At 39.1% G+C, this 13,192-nt stretch overlaps 1 protein-coding gene across 10 annotated transcripts in view; it reads right to left on the bottom strand.

Annotated features, from left to right (window-relative positions):
* Positions 1–13,192, bottom strand: part of TTC13 (tetratricopeptide repeat domain 13) — a gene marked incomplete at both ends in the record, with an annotated part of 70,302 nt that overhangs the window by 42,927 nt on the left and 14,183 nt on the right. For all 10 annotated transcript variants that reach the window (XM_079708915.1, XM_079708914.1, XM_079708920.1 and 7 more), the window contains 3 exons: positions 1,930–2,000; positions 5,257–5,332; positions 9,385–9,479. In XM_079708915.1, the coding sequence (XP_079565041.1) occupies positions 1,930–2,000; positions 5,257–5,332; positions 9,385–9,479 (242 nt within the window). The remainder of the gene's footprint in view (positions 1–1,929; positions 2,001–5,256; positions 5,333–9,384; positions 9,480–13,192) is intronic.

Raw genomic sequence — 13,192 nt, 5'->3', positions numbered from 1 at the left:
GTGTTATGAATGACAACGCAGTCTTGTCTTCTGCGGGCCCGTAGCATTTGAACTTTCTGCTGCTCCACCATCCTCTATTCCTGCCCCATCGTAGCTTGAATCACCAAAGTCACCAGTCCAACCTTATAATCCACACATTCTCAAAGAAAAGTTTACCAGTTGAAAGCAACCCAACGCAGATTGATGAAAATGTTATATCAAACTTCGATATATTAATATCTTTTCTTAGCACAAAGAGAAAAATTCTGATCTACTTTCTGAATGTTTTACATAGGTTTTACAATAATAAATGGACAACAGAGATATTATGGAGTCACTAAAATTATGATTGTAGAGAAAGACTGAAAAACATTTATAAAATTAAGTAAAAAAGTAAAACAAAATAGTACATAAGTTCAGATTATAAAAAACAAATGCATACTTTGAAAAGGTCGTAAACTTAAACAATGGTAGAGTGGCAGAATTAGGAAATTTTTTATTCCTTAAAGATTTTTTCTTTAACGTTGTTATATTGCCTTCAGCTAGACTGATAACAATATTTTTCAAAAAGTTAAATGATTTTAAATAATAAATAATTTAAATATAAATAATTTAAATATAAATAATAAATAATACGTCTGCAAGCCTGTACTGTTGTCTTCTGTTGGCTACCGAAAATTAACTGACATTTGCTCCTATAAATGTATCAAAACCTCCCTTTCAAATCAGGGTGTTAAAGTGCTTTCTTACCTTTTAAAATACTGCAATGCTAAACAGAAAGGCAATTTTTAAAACTTTATAATCTACCCATCGTACTTTAAACTCCACTGAAGAATATTATTCCCTATGACCATTCAAACACATAGCCGCTTGGATCTAAGCACCTTAAAGTAATAACTATAAAAATATCTTATAGATTATTTGAGAGTGAAGATAGAATTGTCAACATAATTAATCATATGTTTAAAAAGAGAAAACAAAAGCAGAGCAAAAATTTCAAAAATAATACTTTAAAATTAAGTCTGCCTGCTGGATTGTAAACTATCTGTTGGCTCTTATTGTATTAGCACAGATGAATATGCCAGAATGGTCCTTTGAATAGCTGAAATTAACTGAGCACTTACTATGTGCCAGGCATCTAGTAAAGTACTTTTAAAGATATTTCATTCAAACTGAACGAGAATATTTTTGGAGGTAGTTATTATTATGCCCATAATCCAGGTGGTTAAATAACTTGCTAGTAAACAGCAGAGTAGATGAGAACTTGGGTATTTCTAACTCTACTTGACCCTCCTGGACAGAGAATGGATAATGGCCAGCATCTACCAGAGTACAGTTAAATCATGACCCGAGATACACAGCCAGCTATGTCAGGCTGCATTGCAGGTCTCCTATGCAACTCTTATACTTGCGTATGAAAGCACTTGGTCTGTACCGGATTTTAACACAGCCAGCAATCAATAGAGGCCCAATACTTCCACTGAAGAGTCTCATAATTCTACTTTAAGGTGAGAAACAAATCCACGAGTGGACTTAAGCATGCAGATCAACTCCTGCATGGAGAGTAAATATCCGTAGCTCCAAGAATGTCCAGTGTCCACATCTCATGGGAGATATCAAGGTAGAGAGGAAAATGAACTGAAGCTAACGTTTGTCTTTTTGAAACTTGGTTTGAATCTCACCTCTGCCACCTGATGGTGGGGAGACTACAAGCAAATTGCCTGATCTTAGATCTCATTTTCCTCCTTTAGAATAAAGTAATATGGCAAAGATTAAATGAGAGCATGTTACAAGGCCTGCACTCAGAAAGTGCTCAGTCAGGGCTGATTTCCTTTACTTTCTTGTAAAATCTTAAAATCCATGTTTTATTGCAGCACTCTAGCTATGCATAAGCCCATATTTTTGTCGTGACTATAAACTTGCAATTATATAATTAAGAAGAAAAATTACCTGAAGCATTGTTGAAAAATGTCTTATTGCTTCATCATAGAGACCACTGCCAATCAACACATATGCAATAGCTATGAAAAAATACAGAAACATTAAAGGAACGAATAAAGGATCTCAGACTGAAATTGGTAACTAAATTCTTTACCAAATCTTAAAAGGCAGCTCCGAGGACTAGAAGCAGTTAAAGAAAACCTAGAAGTTAATAAGATGTAATTGAATTCTCCTACCACTCAGCACTTGCTAATCAGTCTTCTAGTTCCATCTAGATTTAAATTATTAAAGCCATCTATAAAACATCTGCCTACAAGAAGTAATTATCTTTTTCTGAGCCCATCACTCACTTTCAAATACTAAATAATCTTTACGATGTTTCTTATCTATATATACAAAAGAGCTAGTAATAAGCCTGAATAATATCCATATAACATGGCAATGTGACTTTACTGTGAAAGTTAGAAGAAATACCCAAATAGCATCACATATCTCGATTCCTGCAGGTGCTGACTTTACTGCCAATTACCTAGCAAGAACAAAAACAGAGGCTCCAATTAATATATATTAATATAATGCTTAACTGTAGATATAATTCACACCACTGCAAAAGACCACTGGTCTTTTCCCTAGCTCTTCTATTCAAAATATAGTCAAGACACTACTCAAAATATACTTTAAAGATCACAAATAGTTTTTAATCAAATTGTTTATGTAAGTGGTATTTTGAAATTAGAGCCATGAATATCTCTTAAAACATGGCACAATTTTGACTAAACTTTTTCACCCGTCAAAAAACCCAATAACTTTTAATATTCTAGATTACATTTTTATCTATAATATTTGCCCTAACTCTCTAAAGTCCCAAATATCCCTGAAAAATTGTATTCCTAACTCAGTATAATACTATTTTGATCCTATTTCTTTGCAAAAAAAGCTTTATGCAACCCTCTAATTCAAGGACATAATTACGTGTTCAAGAAGATGGGTAACTAAAACTTTTAATGTCATTCAGAGTTTAAATTCCTTGACAGTAAAAACTAGTCAAACATTAAATGCAGAAAGAGATTTAGAGTATCTTTATAACTAACCTGAGAAAAGTAAAGTTCAGAAACATCGAGTATCATAATAATACAAGAGCTTTTGGGGGCATTCATCAACATGAAAAGAGGACTATTTTCATCCTAATTTTTTTGAAAAGATAATTAAGCTCAAACTCCTATTCAGAATAATGGGAATGGATACTATTCAGGTAGTTGTAGCAGACAATGAGATAACCAGAGACCTCTTCAGTGGGGATCAGCGGCATTAGTAGTAAAAACAACAACAACAACAATAATAGTTACATGTACAGTACTCTTCATACGTGCCAGGCACAATCCAAATTATATACATGTATTATAACCCATTTACTCCTTAATTGCGGTGAGGTAGGTACAACTGTCATCCCCATTTGCAGACAAGGAAATGAAGCATTTAAACTGTCCAAAGACAGCATGCAGTGAGACAAAGGAAACAGGCTGCCTGGCTTCAGGACCCACCCTCCTCACCAACACGCTACCCTGAGAGAAATCTGGGCTGCACTGAAACTACTGTGCACGGGGCCGGACCGCAAAATGGTTTGAATTCCTTGATGATTGGATGAACAGGGACTGAAACATAAACTTGTGCATTTTTGAGTGTAGGAAGATACTTTAGAAAGCCAAGATCTGGGCTCAGATTCTGGCCCTGCCACTCGCTGGCTGTGTCACCATGGGGACCTCAAGTCGCTCTCATGACTCTCTGGGTCTTGCTTAACAAGCCTGTAGAAAATTTTCTTAGATTCCTTTCAGATCTAAATTTTCAGAATTTCCTATCTATCTTCCCAAAATCAGTAAATATCTGTTGAATGAACAAATGAATAAGTGACCCATAAGAACAAATACGGCTTTAGTGGATAAATGTTATACTTAGGAACATGTTGAAAATTGTCGTCCTTGGCTAGCCTACTGAACTCCACTCAAATAAAATCAAATGCAGCTCTCAAATCTTTCCATCTAAAAGTAAATATTTTTTGAGAAAAACCCAAAAGTATGCATTAAAAAGTAATCTAAATCTTGGACAAATATAAATAACTATTCGTACTAGGATCTAAATTTGGTTGTGGGAGTTCAAAGACATAAAGAAAAAACTAGGATAGCTGGAAACTCCCAGAAACTGTTAATAGCCAGCAATTCCACATCTCCCCACAACAGGTATGGTGACAGAGGTCATTTTTCCAAGAAAAAAAAAATACTGAGGTTCAAAAGCTCCTAAGCCAGCTCAGGGCCTATCCTATCCCAGGGTGTACTAGGATTATTCTTAGAGCACAGGACAGGCCTGGCACACGTTAGGCTCTTAATTCATTATTTAATAAATGAATATAAGGCTGAACAGAATCCAAGGACTGCAACAGAGACCAAATCTGATGCCTTAAAGGATAATTAATTCTCAAAGCCCACTCAAAGAATATAAACAAAAAGTGATTAATACTTTCAAAATAGTCAACTCTCAATTATCTGCACTAACAGAGGAAGAAGCCAGTACAAGAAGTGCTCAGTCTTAATATAAAATGCATATGGCAGAAGAAAGGATAAAATGGTTATGTGTAAATTAGACAGAAAAAAATTTCTGCAGGTGCTTTGGGCCACCAGGCAACCTGCGGGAGCACGCACTTATGTGAAATCTGTCCAGCTGCAGTGTTCAGTCCTCTATTCAATTTTGTTTCCACTCTTTCAAGTGTGAGCTGACCAGGCACTGATGGAGACACACCCAGAGCATATCAGACACTGGCAAAACCAGACTGTTTTAAGACATGCCTTGAACAAGCCAAACTGCATGACCCATTTGCAGATTAGAATGAACTCAACTTTCTACACCCACATGCTTAGACCCAACAATAACTGATCGGTCCCATAGTAAAATTAACTCAAACCTAGCTATTGTATTACACAGAAGACTGAAGTAGGTGTGATTCTCTCCTGCTTTCACTTCTCTATTGTTCATATTTGACGACAGCACACAAATAACCTTCTAATGAATGCTAGTAGCTCATAAGAACTCATTACCATAATTATTAATCTCCATAGAAACACAGATGTGGAACACTCCTTACGGATTCCATCCAGACCTTTTATTTTATGACTTATAGTACCGAGACCCTCACAAGGGTTGAATGCCCTACCCAAGAGCAAACCTCTCGTGCTGTCAGAGCCAGGCTCTGTGATCTTTCTGTCTCACCATCCTGCCTACCTGCTCTGCATCTGATCATAAATTCTAGGCAAATATCCCAGGAACAGCCCCCAAGTCAAGTCTCACCTAACTCTTCATTTGTGCTGTCATTATCAGTAGCAAATGGGAATCTCTTTTGTTCGGCAATAGACTTGGCCTGGCTCTGAAATAAAAACAAACATACATTTTAGCTTATTGCAGAGGAGGAGAAACTTACCATGAAACCTGTATTTAAAAAAATTAAAGCTACATTTGATTTATATGAAAGCAAGAAAATATTCACATTAAGTCATATCAATCATGTACTTCAGGGACACAATTTGTGCTGTAACTGATTTGCTTCCTCACCTTATCACTAGTGGTTTTTGGTTTCCAGGAACACCTACCTATCTTTTTACTTTCATGGGGATTAATCTTCCCGGCTCCCTCCACAGACGACTACTCAATGACATTGATCATGTTACAAAGACCACACTCTAGTGTTTGGTCTCCAAAGTGGCTTGATAACAGAATATTTTTTAAAATAAATTTATTGATTTCTGACTGCGTTGAGTCTTTGTTGCTGCGCGCGGGCTTTCTCTAGTTGCGGCGAGCAGGGCCTACTCTTCGCTGCAGTGCTCGGGCTTCTCATTGCGGAGGCTTCTCTTGTTGCGGAGCACGTGCTCTAGGGGCGCGGGCTTCAGCAGTTGTGGCTCGTGGGCTCAGTAGTTGTGGCTCACAGGCTCTACAGCACAGGCTCAGTAGTTGTGGTGCATGGGCTCAGCCACTCTGCGGCATGTGGGATCTTCCCGGACCAGGGCTTGAACCCATGCCCCTGCATTGGCAGGTGGATTCTTAACCACTGCACCACCAGGGAAGTCCCCCAGAATATTGCTTTTAAACTTTAAAAATATTTTAGAAGAGCTACAGGTTGTTGGGACTTCCCTGGGGGTCCAGTGGTTAAAACTTCGCCTTCCAATGCAGGGGGCCCGGGTTCGATCCCTGGTTGGGGAGCTAAGATCCCACATGCCTCGTGGCCAACAAACCAAAAAAACCCCATAAAACAGAAGCAATATTGTAACAAATTCAATAAAGACTTTAGAAATGGTCCACATCAAAAAAAATCTTAAAAAAAAAAAGCTACGGCTTCCCTGGTGGCGCAGTGGTTGAGAGTCCGCCTGCTGATGCAGGGGACGTGGGTTCATGCCCTGTTCCGGGAGGATCCCACATGCCGCGGAGTGGCTGAGCCATGGCTGCTGAGCCTGCGCGTCCGGAGCCTGTGCTCCGCAACGGGAGGGGCCACGGTGGTGAGAGGCCCGTGTACCGCAAAAAAAAAAAAAAAAAAAAAAAGCTGTAGGTGTTACAGGGATGACACTGTAATAGGACCAGCAAAACCTGACCAAGAAACAAGACATGCTATTAAATAATGCATAGCAGGCGATGACCATAACCATCCTACTTGATGCATATGCAGACACGCATATGCACGCTTGGCAGAAAAGCTAAAGCAAAAGTGGAAGCTAGGGAAAAACTAAGTAAGTAAGTTAGCTTAGTAATTGGAAAGATTTTATAGGCAGCAATGGTCCAACATACAAAAAGATGGCTCTATTGTGTTTTGGAGACAAATCATGTCTGATTATGCAAACAGCTGTCACTTTGCCAGAAGATTTGACTGTCAACGCTAAGTTGTGATATGCTTAGCCTACAGGGTACACATTAAAATGATAACTTCATACCAGATTCACCTAAGATATGATTAAAACTTGTACACACACATAGGAAAAGCTAAGATAATACAAGACTAAAGATGTCGCTTTTGGCAAAACTTTACGATCAGAACCCAGTGACATCTCAATTATTTGAATTCCTCTTTTTGTTAATCCATTGTACAGATGCCTACAGGCATGTATGACAGCCAAATAATTCTACACAGGTGACTCTTCTGACTGATGGATATGCTCTTCAGCTAATGATTGGTACTCATTAGCCATGGTCTCTTGGGCTTCACTGACTCAACAGAGTAACAGGTACTTCCACCTATATTCCCTACACTCTTAAAGTCAAGATTGATGTTCAGATACAGAGTGGTTTTGGGTTTGCCTATAAAACAAGTCAAGAATAAGCTACCTCTACTTAGAACACAAGTTAAAAGATACAGGTCAGAAGGGCATCCCATCTCAGAAGACTCACAGTTCTCACTTTATTCCATTCAGGACCCCAAGCAAAATGAAACATCTGAAAATTCTACTGCTTTGGGAATGTTTATACTTTATTTCTTCCAGTAAAACCTTGATGTCTAGAGAGGAACTCTGTCAGCTCTTTCTTGCTTTGCTCTATAGCTGGGAGCTTTCACATATGGGAACCTCATTCGGCTTCTTTAAGAAGTGGTAGATTCCACAACACGTGAGGGCAACACAGCACTGTACATACATCCAGGTGTGACCAGACACAAGTCCTTCCTCTTTACCAGCTGCTTACAGACAAACACATAAGTGCAAAACATTTTCTACTTAATAAATTGCTTAGAGCCAAGGGAAGGGGTCTATAAACAACACTTTTAATACTTTAAAAACTTTTTATTATTTCATCCAGTATTCAACGAAGGTCTTGGCAACCATTTTCCAAGACTTCGTGCAAAAAGATGGGAAGAGAACAGAAATGAAATCCCATAAAAAGAAGAAATCATTTACTAAGCAACATTAAGAATATACTGAAGAGCATATCTGATTTTTAAATGTTTGTATTATATAGAAATAAAATTTGTAACAGAAGTGGGCAGGAAAAGTATAGTACAGACAAAGTAATTTCCTGATCAAAAAGAATCTTCCCCACGTCTAATACTGCATCTATTGATATCTTCTGTGGACAGAGTGGAGCAGCTATGATCAAGGAAGTTTAAACACACAACCCCACATTGCTAGTAGACTAACTCCAATCCACCTTTCAGGTCCCTGTTCATGTTTCAATTCCTGAAAGCTGTCTTGCCTGATACCCCTAACTTAAGGGAGATTATGTTGACCCTTTGTTTTTCCTTCATATGATTTGCACAATTATACTTCTATGCTTACTTGTATAATTATTTGATTAGTAGCTATAGAGCCCTAAGTGCTGGGACCAAGCCTATCTGGCTCACCACTCTCTGGCTAAGTACTTACTTAGCTCAATGCTTGACAAAAATAGGTGCAAAATAAATATCTGGAAAATGAATGAATAAATGAGGAGTTTAACTCCCATATTTTCAACCTAGAGAAAACAAAAGGCCTAGACTGATAAGCTTTCTCCCATAGGTTACTAGCTAGTGCCATCTTAAACTGGAAAGGCAAATAGTAGATAATATTTGAATTACTATCAACAAGAAGGTCCCTAATAACTCAAAGAATCTAATCACTTCTCCAAGGTGGGGATTATCCAGTTTCTATTTAAATGTTTTCAGTGATGGCCAACTCACTACTTCACAAGTTAGCCCATTCTGGTTTGGGACAAGTCTAATTCAAAAGTTCTTCCATATACCACATTGACGGCTATGCAATGAGTTAAGTAAAATCAGTTGATCATTCTCTAGTTTGCAGTTTCTACCCATATTGAATAGTTCTTACATGAAAAGGCAGAGCTTTGTCTGGAAAAGAAAAGAGTATCCTAAAGGGAAATTTTAAACAAAAGAAGCCAACAATATCTATGTGGATGTTGAAGGAAAAGGCCTGGTGAAAAATTGTTAACCTTGGGCACTGAAAGAATAAGAGCCTCACAGAATTAAGTGTGAACAAAAATACCCTGGCACCGTGAGGCAGCCGGGCCAGAGGGGGACACACGCTAGCATGATAGGTAGATGCACGTTACATGGCACAGTGCCAGGTGCTCATCCCTGGAATGGAGAGGTCTCTTGTACAGCTTAGCTGGTACTGATAAAAAAAACATAGATATAAAAGATACACAGGCAAAGGCTGGAAAAATAAGATTATATGCTACCTTCAAATCCGTAAGGCTCCTAGAAATAAGGTTCAGCCATGATCTCCTTTATTCATTGGAACTTAAAAGTAAAGAGTCCTAGGTCCAGAATGACCAACCGTCCAATTCATAAGACACAATAATTCAATGTGACTAAACACCAGATGACCTATCTTTATCTTATGCAACTGGACTCAACTCCTAGTTGATAAACAGATGCAATCTCCACCTTTTGGAACTAGTATCACCATGTTTCAGGTCACAAAAACAGAAGGCATAGAAGATGCATACCAGAATCTTTTCAGTGTTGAGGGAAAGCAAAGAGTCACAGGGTGGTGATCCTTTGGGTTCGCAGTCGGAGTCATGGAAGTTCAAAAAGGATGACTCTGAAAAGCAAACAGTCCTTGTTATTCTCCTCACCTTAGATTTATGGCTCTTAGGTGCTTACCTATGAATTGCAATGTGAAGAATCCACAAAATCAAAACAAGGACAAGTGTAAAAAACACTAAAAGGGGCATCCTGTCTTCCACCTCTACAACTGGGTAACATTTTATAGTTTCCAAGTATCTCACACACGCATCAGTGATTGTCCTCACAACAGCGAACACAGCTGTTAAGATCCTTTCATGGGATACCTCCTATGTGGCAGCATTTCCCAGAGGTTAAAAAAAAAATCACAAAGAGGGGAACAAAGTCAAGCCACGAAGACCTGATGTTAAGAGGTATGTGCTAAGGATCTAGTATCCAGAATATCTAAAAACTCCTCAAATTCAACAAGAAAAAGACAACCCCGTTTTAAAAATGGGCCAAGGACTTGAACCGGCAACTCTCCGAAGATATACAAACAGCCACTGAGTACATGAAAAGATGCTCTACATCATTATTAACTAATGAATACAAATCAAACCACAAGGAGGTACCATTTCACACCCACTAGGATGGCTATAATTTTTTTTTTTTAAACGGGAAATCACAAGTGCTGGCAAGGAGGCAGAGAAATTGAACCCTTGTGCAATGCTGATGGGGATGTAAAACTGTGTGGCCACTGTAGAGTTGGCTGGTTCCTCAAAAAGTTAAAGACAGAATTACCACCTGGTCCCGCTATTCCACTCCTCGGTACGTACCCCAAAGAACTGAATACAGGGACTCAAACAAGCACACATATGCACATGTTCATAGCAGCAATATTTACAATAACCAAAAGGTGGAAACAGCCTAAATGTCCATCAACAGAAAACGGATAAACAAATTGTGGTATATACATATAGTGGAATATTATTCAGCCTTAAAAATGAATGAAGTGGGGACTTCCCTGGTAGTCCAGTGGTTGAGAATCTTCCTTCCAATGGAGGGGACGCAGTTTTGAGCGCTGGTTGGGGAACTAAGATCCCACATGCTGCAGGGCAACAAAGCCGCACACCGCAACTACTGAGCCCGTGTGGCACAACTAGAGAGCCCGTGCTGCAACTACAGAGCCCACACGCTCTGGAGCCTGCGTGCCACAACTCGAGAGAGAAAACCCATGTGCCACAACGAAAGATCCCATGTGCCGCAACTAAGACCCAATGCAGCCAAAAATAAATAAATATTTTTAAATGAATGAAGTATTGATACATATTACAACATGGAAGAACCTCCAAAACAAAAACTAAGTGAAAGAAACTAGACACAAAAGATCACATATTGTATGATTCCATTTATATGAAATGTCCAGAATAGGCAAATCCATAGACACAGTATGCACCTTGGCGGTTGAAGGAGGGAATGGAGAGAAACTGCCTGATGGGCAAGGGAGTTTATTTTGGAGTGATGGAAATGTTTTGAGGTAATTGCACTACCTGGTCAATGTACTAAATGCCACTGAACTGTTCACTTGAACATGGTTGATTTTACATTATGTGAATTTTGCCTCAACAACTTATTTTTTAAAATATGCTCTAATGCAGCAGTCATTAAAGAGCACAAAATTGGGCTTCCCTGGTGGTGCAGTGGTTGGGAGTCCGCCTGCCGATGCAGGGGACGTGGGTTTGTGCCCCAGTCCGGGAGGATCCCACATGCCGTGGAGCGGCTGGGCCCGTGAGCCATGGCCACTGAGCCTGTGCGTCTGGAGCCTGTGCTCCGCAACGGGAGAGGCCACAACAGTGAGGCCCACGTACCGCAAAAAAAGAGCACAAAATTATGTTCAAGGAACCACGTGAACCAATTTAGCTGAATTCTCACATGTGTGTATCCTAACAACAGGAAGAAGGACATGATGGATCCAAGAGCCCTGGTGGGGAGCAGTGACTGAAGCTGGAATGTTAAGTCTCATGAGGCACAGCGGGGTTTAAAGAATGGATGGGTTCAGACTGGCGGGCAGAAAGGGAATGGATACTCCAGGCAAAATGAGTGGTGTACAGAAACACAAAGGCAAGCAAATGCAAAGGGGCAGTGAGCAGACCTAGCTAGAGGAGGGAGTTGGTGCTGGAAAATAAAAAATAGGAGTTTGGAAGGTGAGTGGTCAGACTAGGAAGTCATGGACCCAGAGAAAGGCTTTAGTCTGACAAGAATGAAGAATGAGTAATGCTTGTTGATAGGCAGTTGGAAATACATTCATCAATAACCTGTCTCTCCTACCTTTTAAAAAAGGTACGATTTGAGAACTCACCACATGTTGAGCACAGTGCAAAGCACTACATAGACATGGCTGTATTCTCTTCTAACAATCTCTCCACTTTATGGAATTCTTTTTAGTTTCAATAAATAAACATCTACATAATTTTTTTATTGTAATTGAATTATAGTTGATTTATAATATTAGTTTCAGGTGTACTGATTTTTTTTTAATTAAAAAAATTTTTTTAAATTTTTGGCTGCGTTGGGTCTTTGTTGCTGCGTGTGGGCTTTCTCTAGTTACGGCGAGTGGGGGCTTCTCTTCCTTGCAGTGCACGGGCATCTCATTGTGGTGGCTTCTCTTGTTGCAGAGCATGGGCCCTAGGCACGCGGGCTTCAGTAGTTGCGGCACGTGGGCTCAGTAGTTGTGGCTCACGGGCTCTAGAGCACAGGCTCAGTAGTTGTGGCGCATGGGCTTAGTTGCTTGTGGCATGTGGGATCTTCCCAGAACAGGGCTCAAACACGTGTCCCCTGCATTGGCAGGTGGATGCTTAACCACTGCACCACCAGGGAAGTCCAAACATTTATTTAATTTTAAATGGCTGCACAGTATTCCATTGCATGAAATTTAACCATACCCCTATCATTGGATAATTAGGATGACCTTTCTTTTTTCCTTAATACAGACACTTTCAATGAGTATCCTTGACCTGTATTTTTTGCAAATTTACACAACTGGGCAATTAAACTACAGTATAACATATGTAATTGCTGAGGCAAAGGGTGTAAACAATTTTAAGACTTTCCATATATTGCTCCATTTCCATCCCAATGCTTAATAATTCCATTCCCATTCGCAGTGTATAAACACCACCATTTCCCTCTGCTCAAAGCAGTGCCATTCTTTTTATCTTTTCCAATCTGAAAAGAGTACTAGTAAGATTAAACTTTTGATTTATTGGCCATTTGTATCTCTTTTGTAAATTGCTTGTATCTTTTGCTAATTTGTAACTCATCTCATCTATTCTGGCCTAAGATTTAGAAAAGAATTTCTAATTATCTACTTTCTAACCTCAGGACCACTTATGAAATTATCAGTTTGAATGCCACCTTTATAACACATTATAGTCACTGGGATCTGTTTCTAGACTCCTTTTTTTAAAGGAATCTTTGAGATGATTTACATCTACCTTCTGCAATAGCTCTGACAGATGACTCTTCAATCTCTACATGGACATTTATTTCTAAAAAATTATAGTAGCTATTCACGATCATTGTAGAAAATACAGAAAAATGTAAATAAAAGTCACTTAGAATACCACCATGCACTGAGAACCACCATGAAAATTTTGGTGTGTATAATTAAGAGTGATAATTCTGAAATCGGGTGGCTGGGTTTGAATTCCTGTTCTCTGCCACTGCTTACTAGTTCTTGGCCACTGACTTAGCGTCCTCCATCTTCAGTTTCTTCATTTGTAAAACAGGGTCAGTGATAAATTATCTACA

Source organism: Hyperoodon ampullatus, assembly GCF_949752795.1.
Source record: "Hyperoodon ampullatus genome assembly, chromosome: 1".
NCBI classification, from domain to species: domain Eukaryota; kingdom Metazoa; phylum Chordata; class Mammalia; order Artiodactyla; family Ziphiidae; genus Hyperoodon; species Hyperoodon ampullatus.
This window is presented reverse-complemented; position numbering and strand designations above follow the sequence as displayed.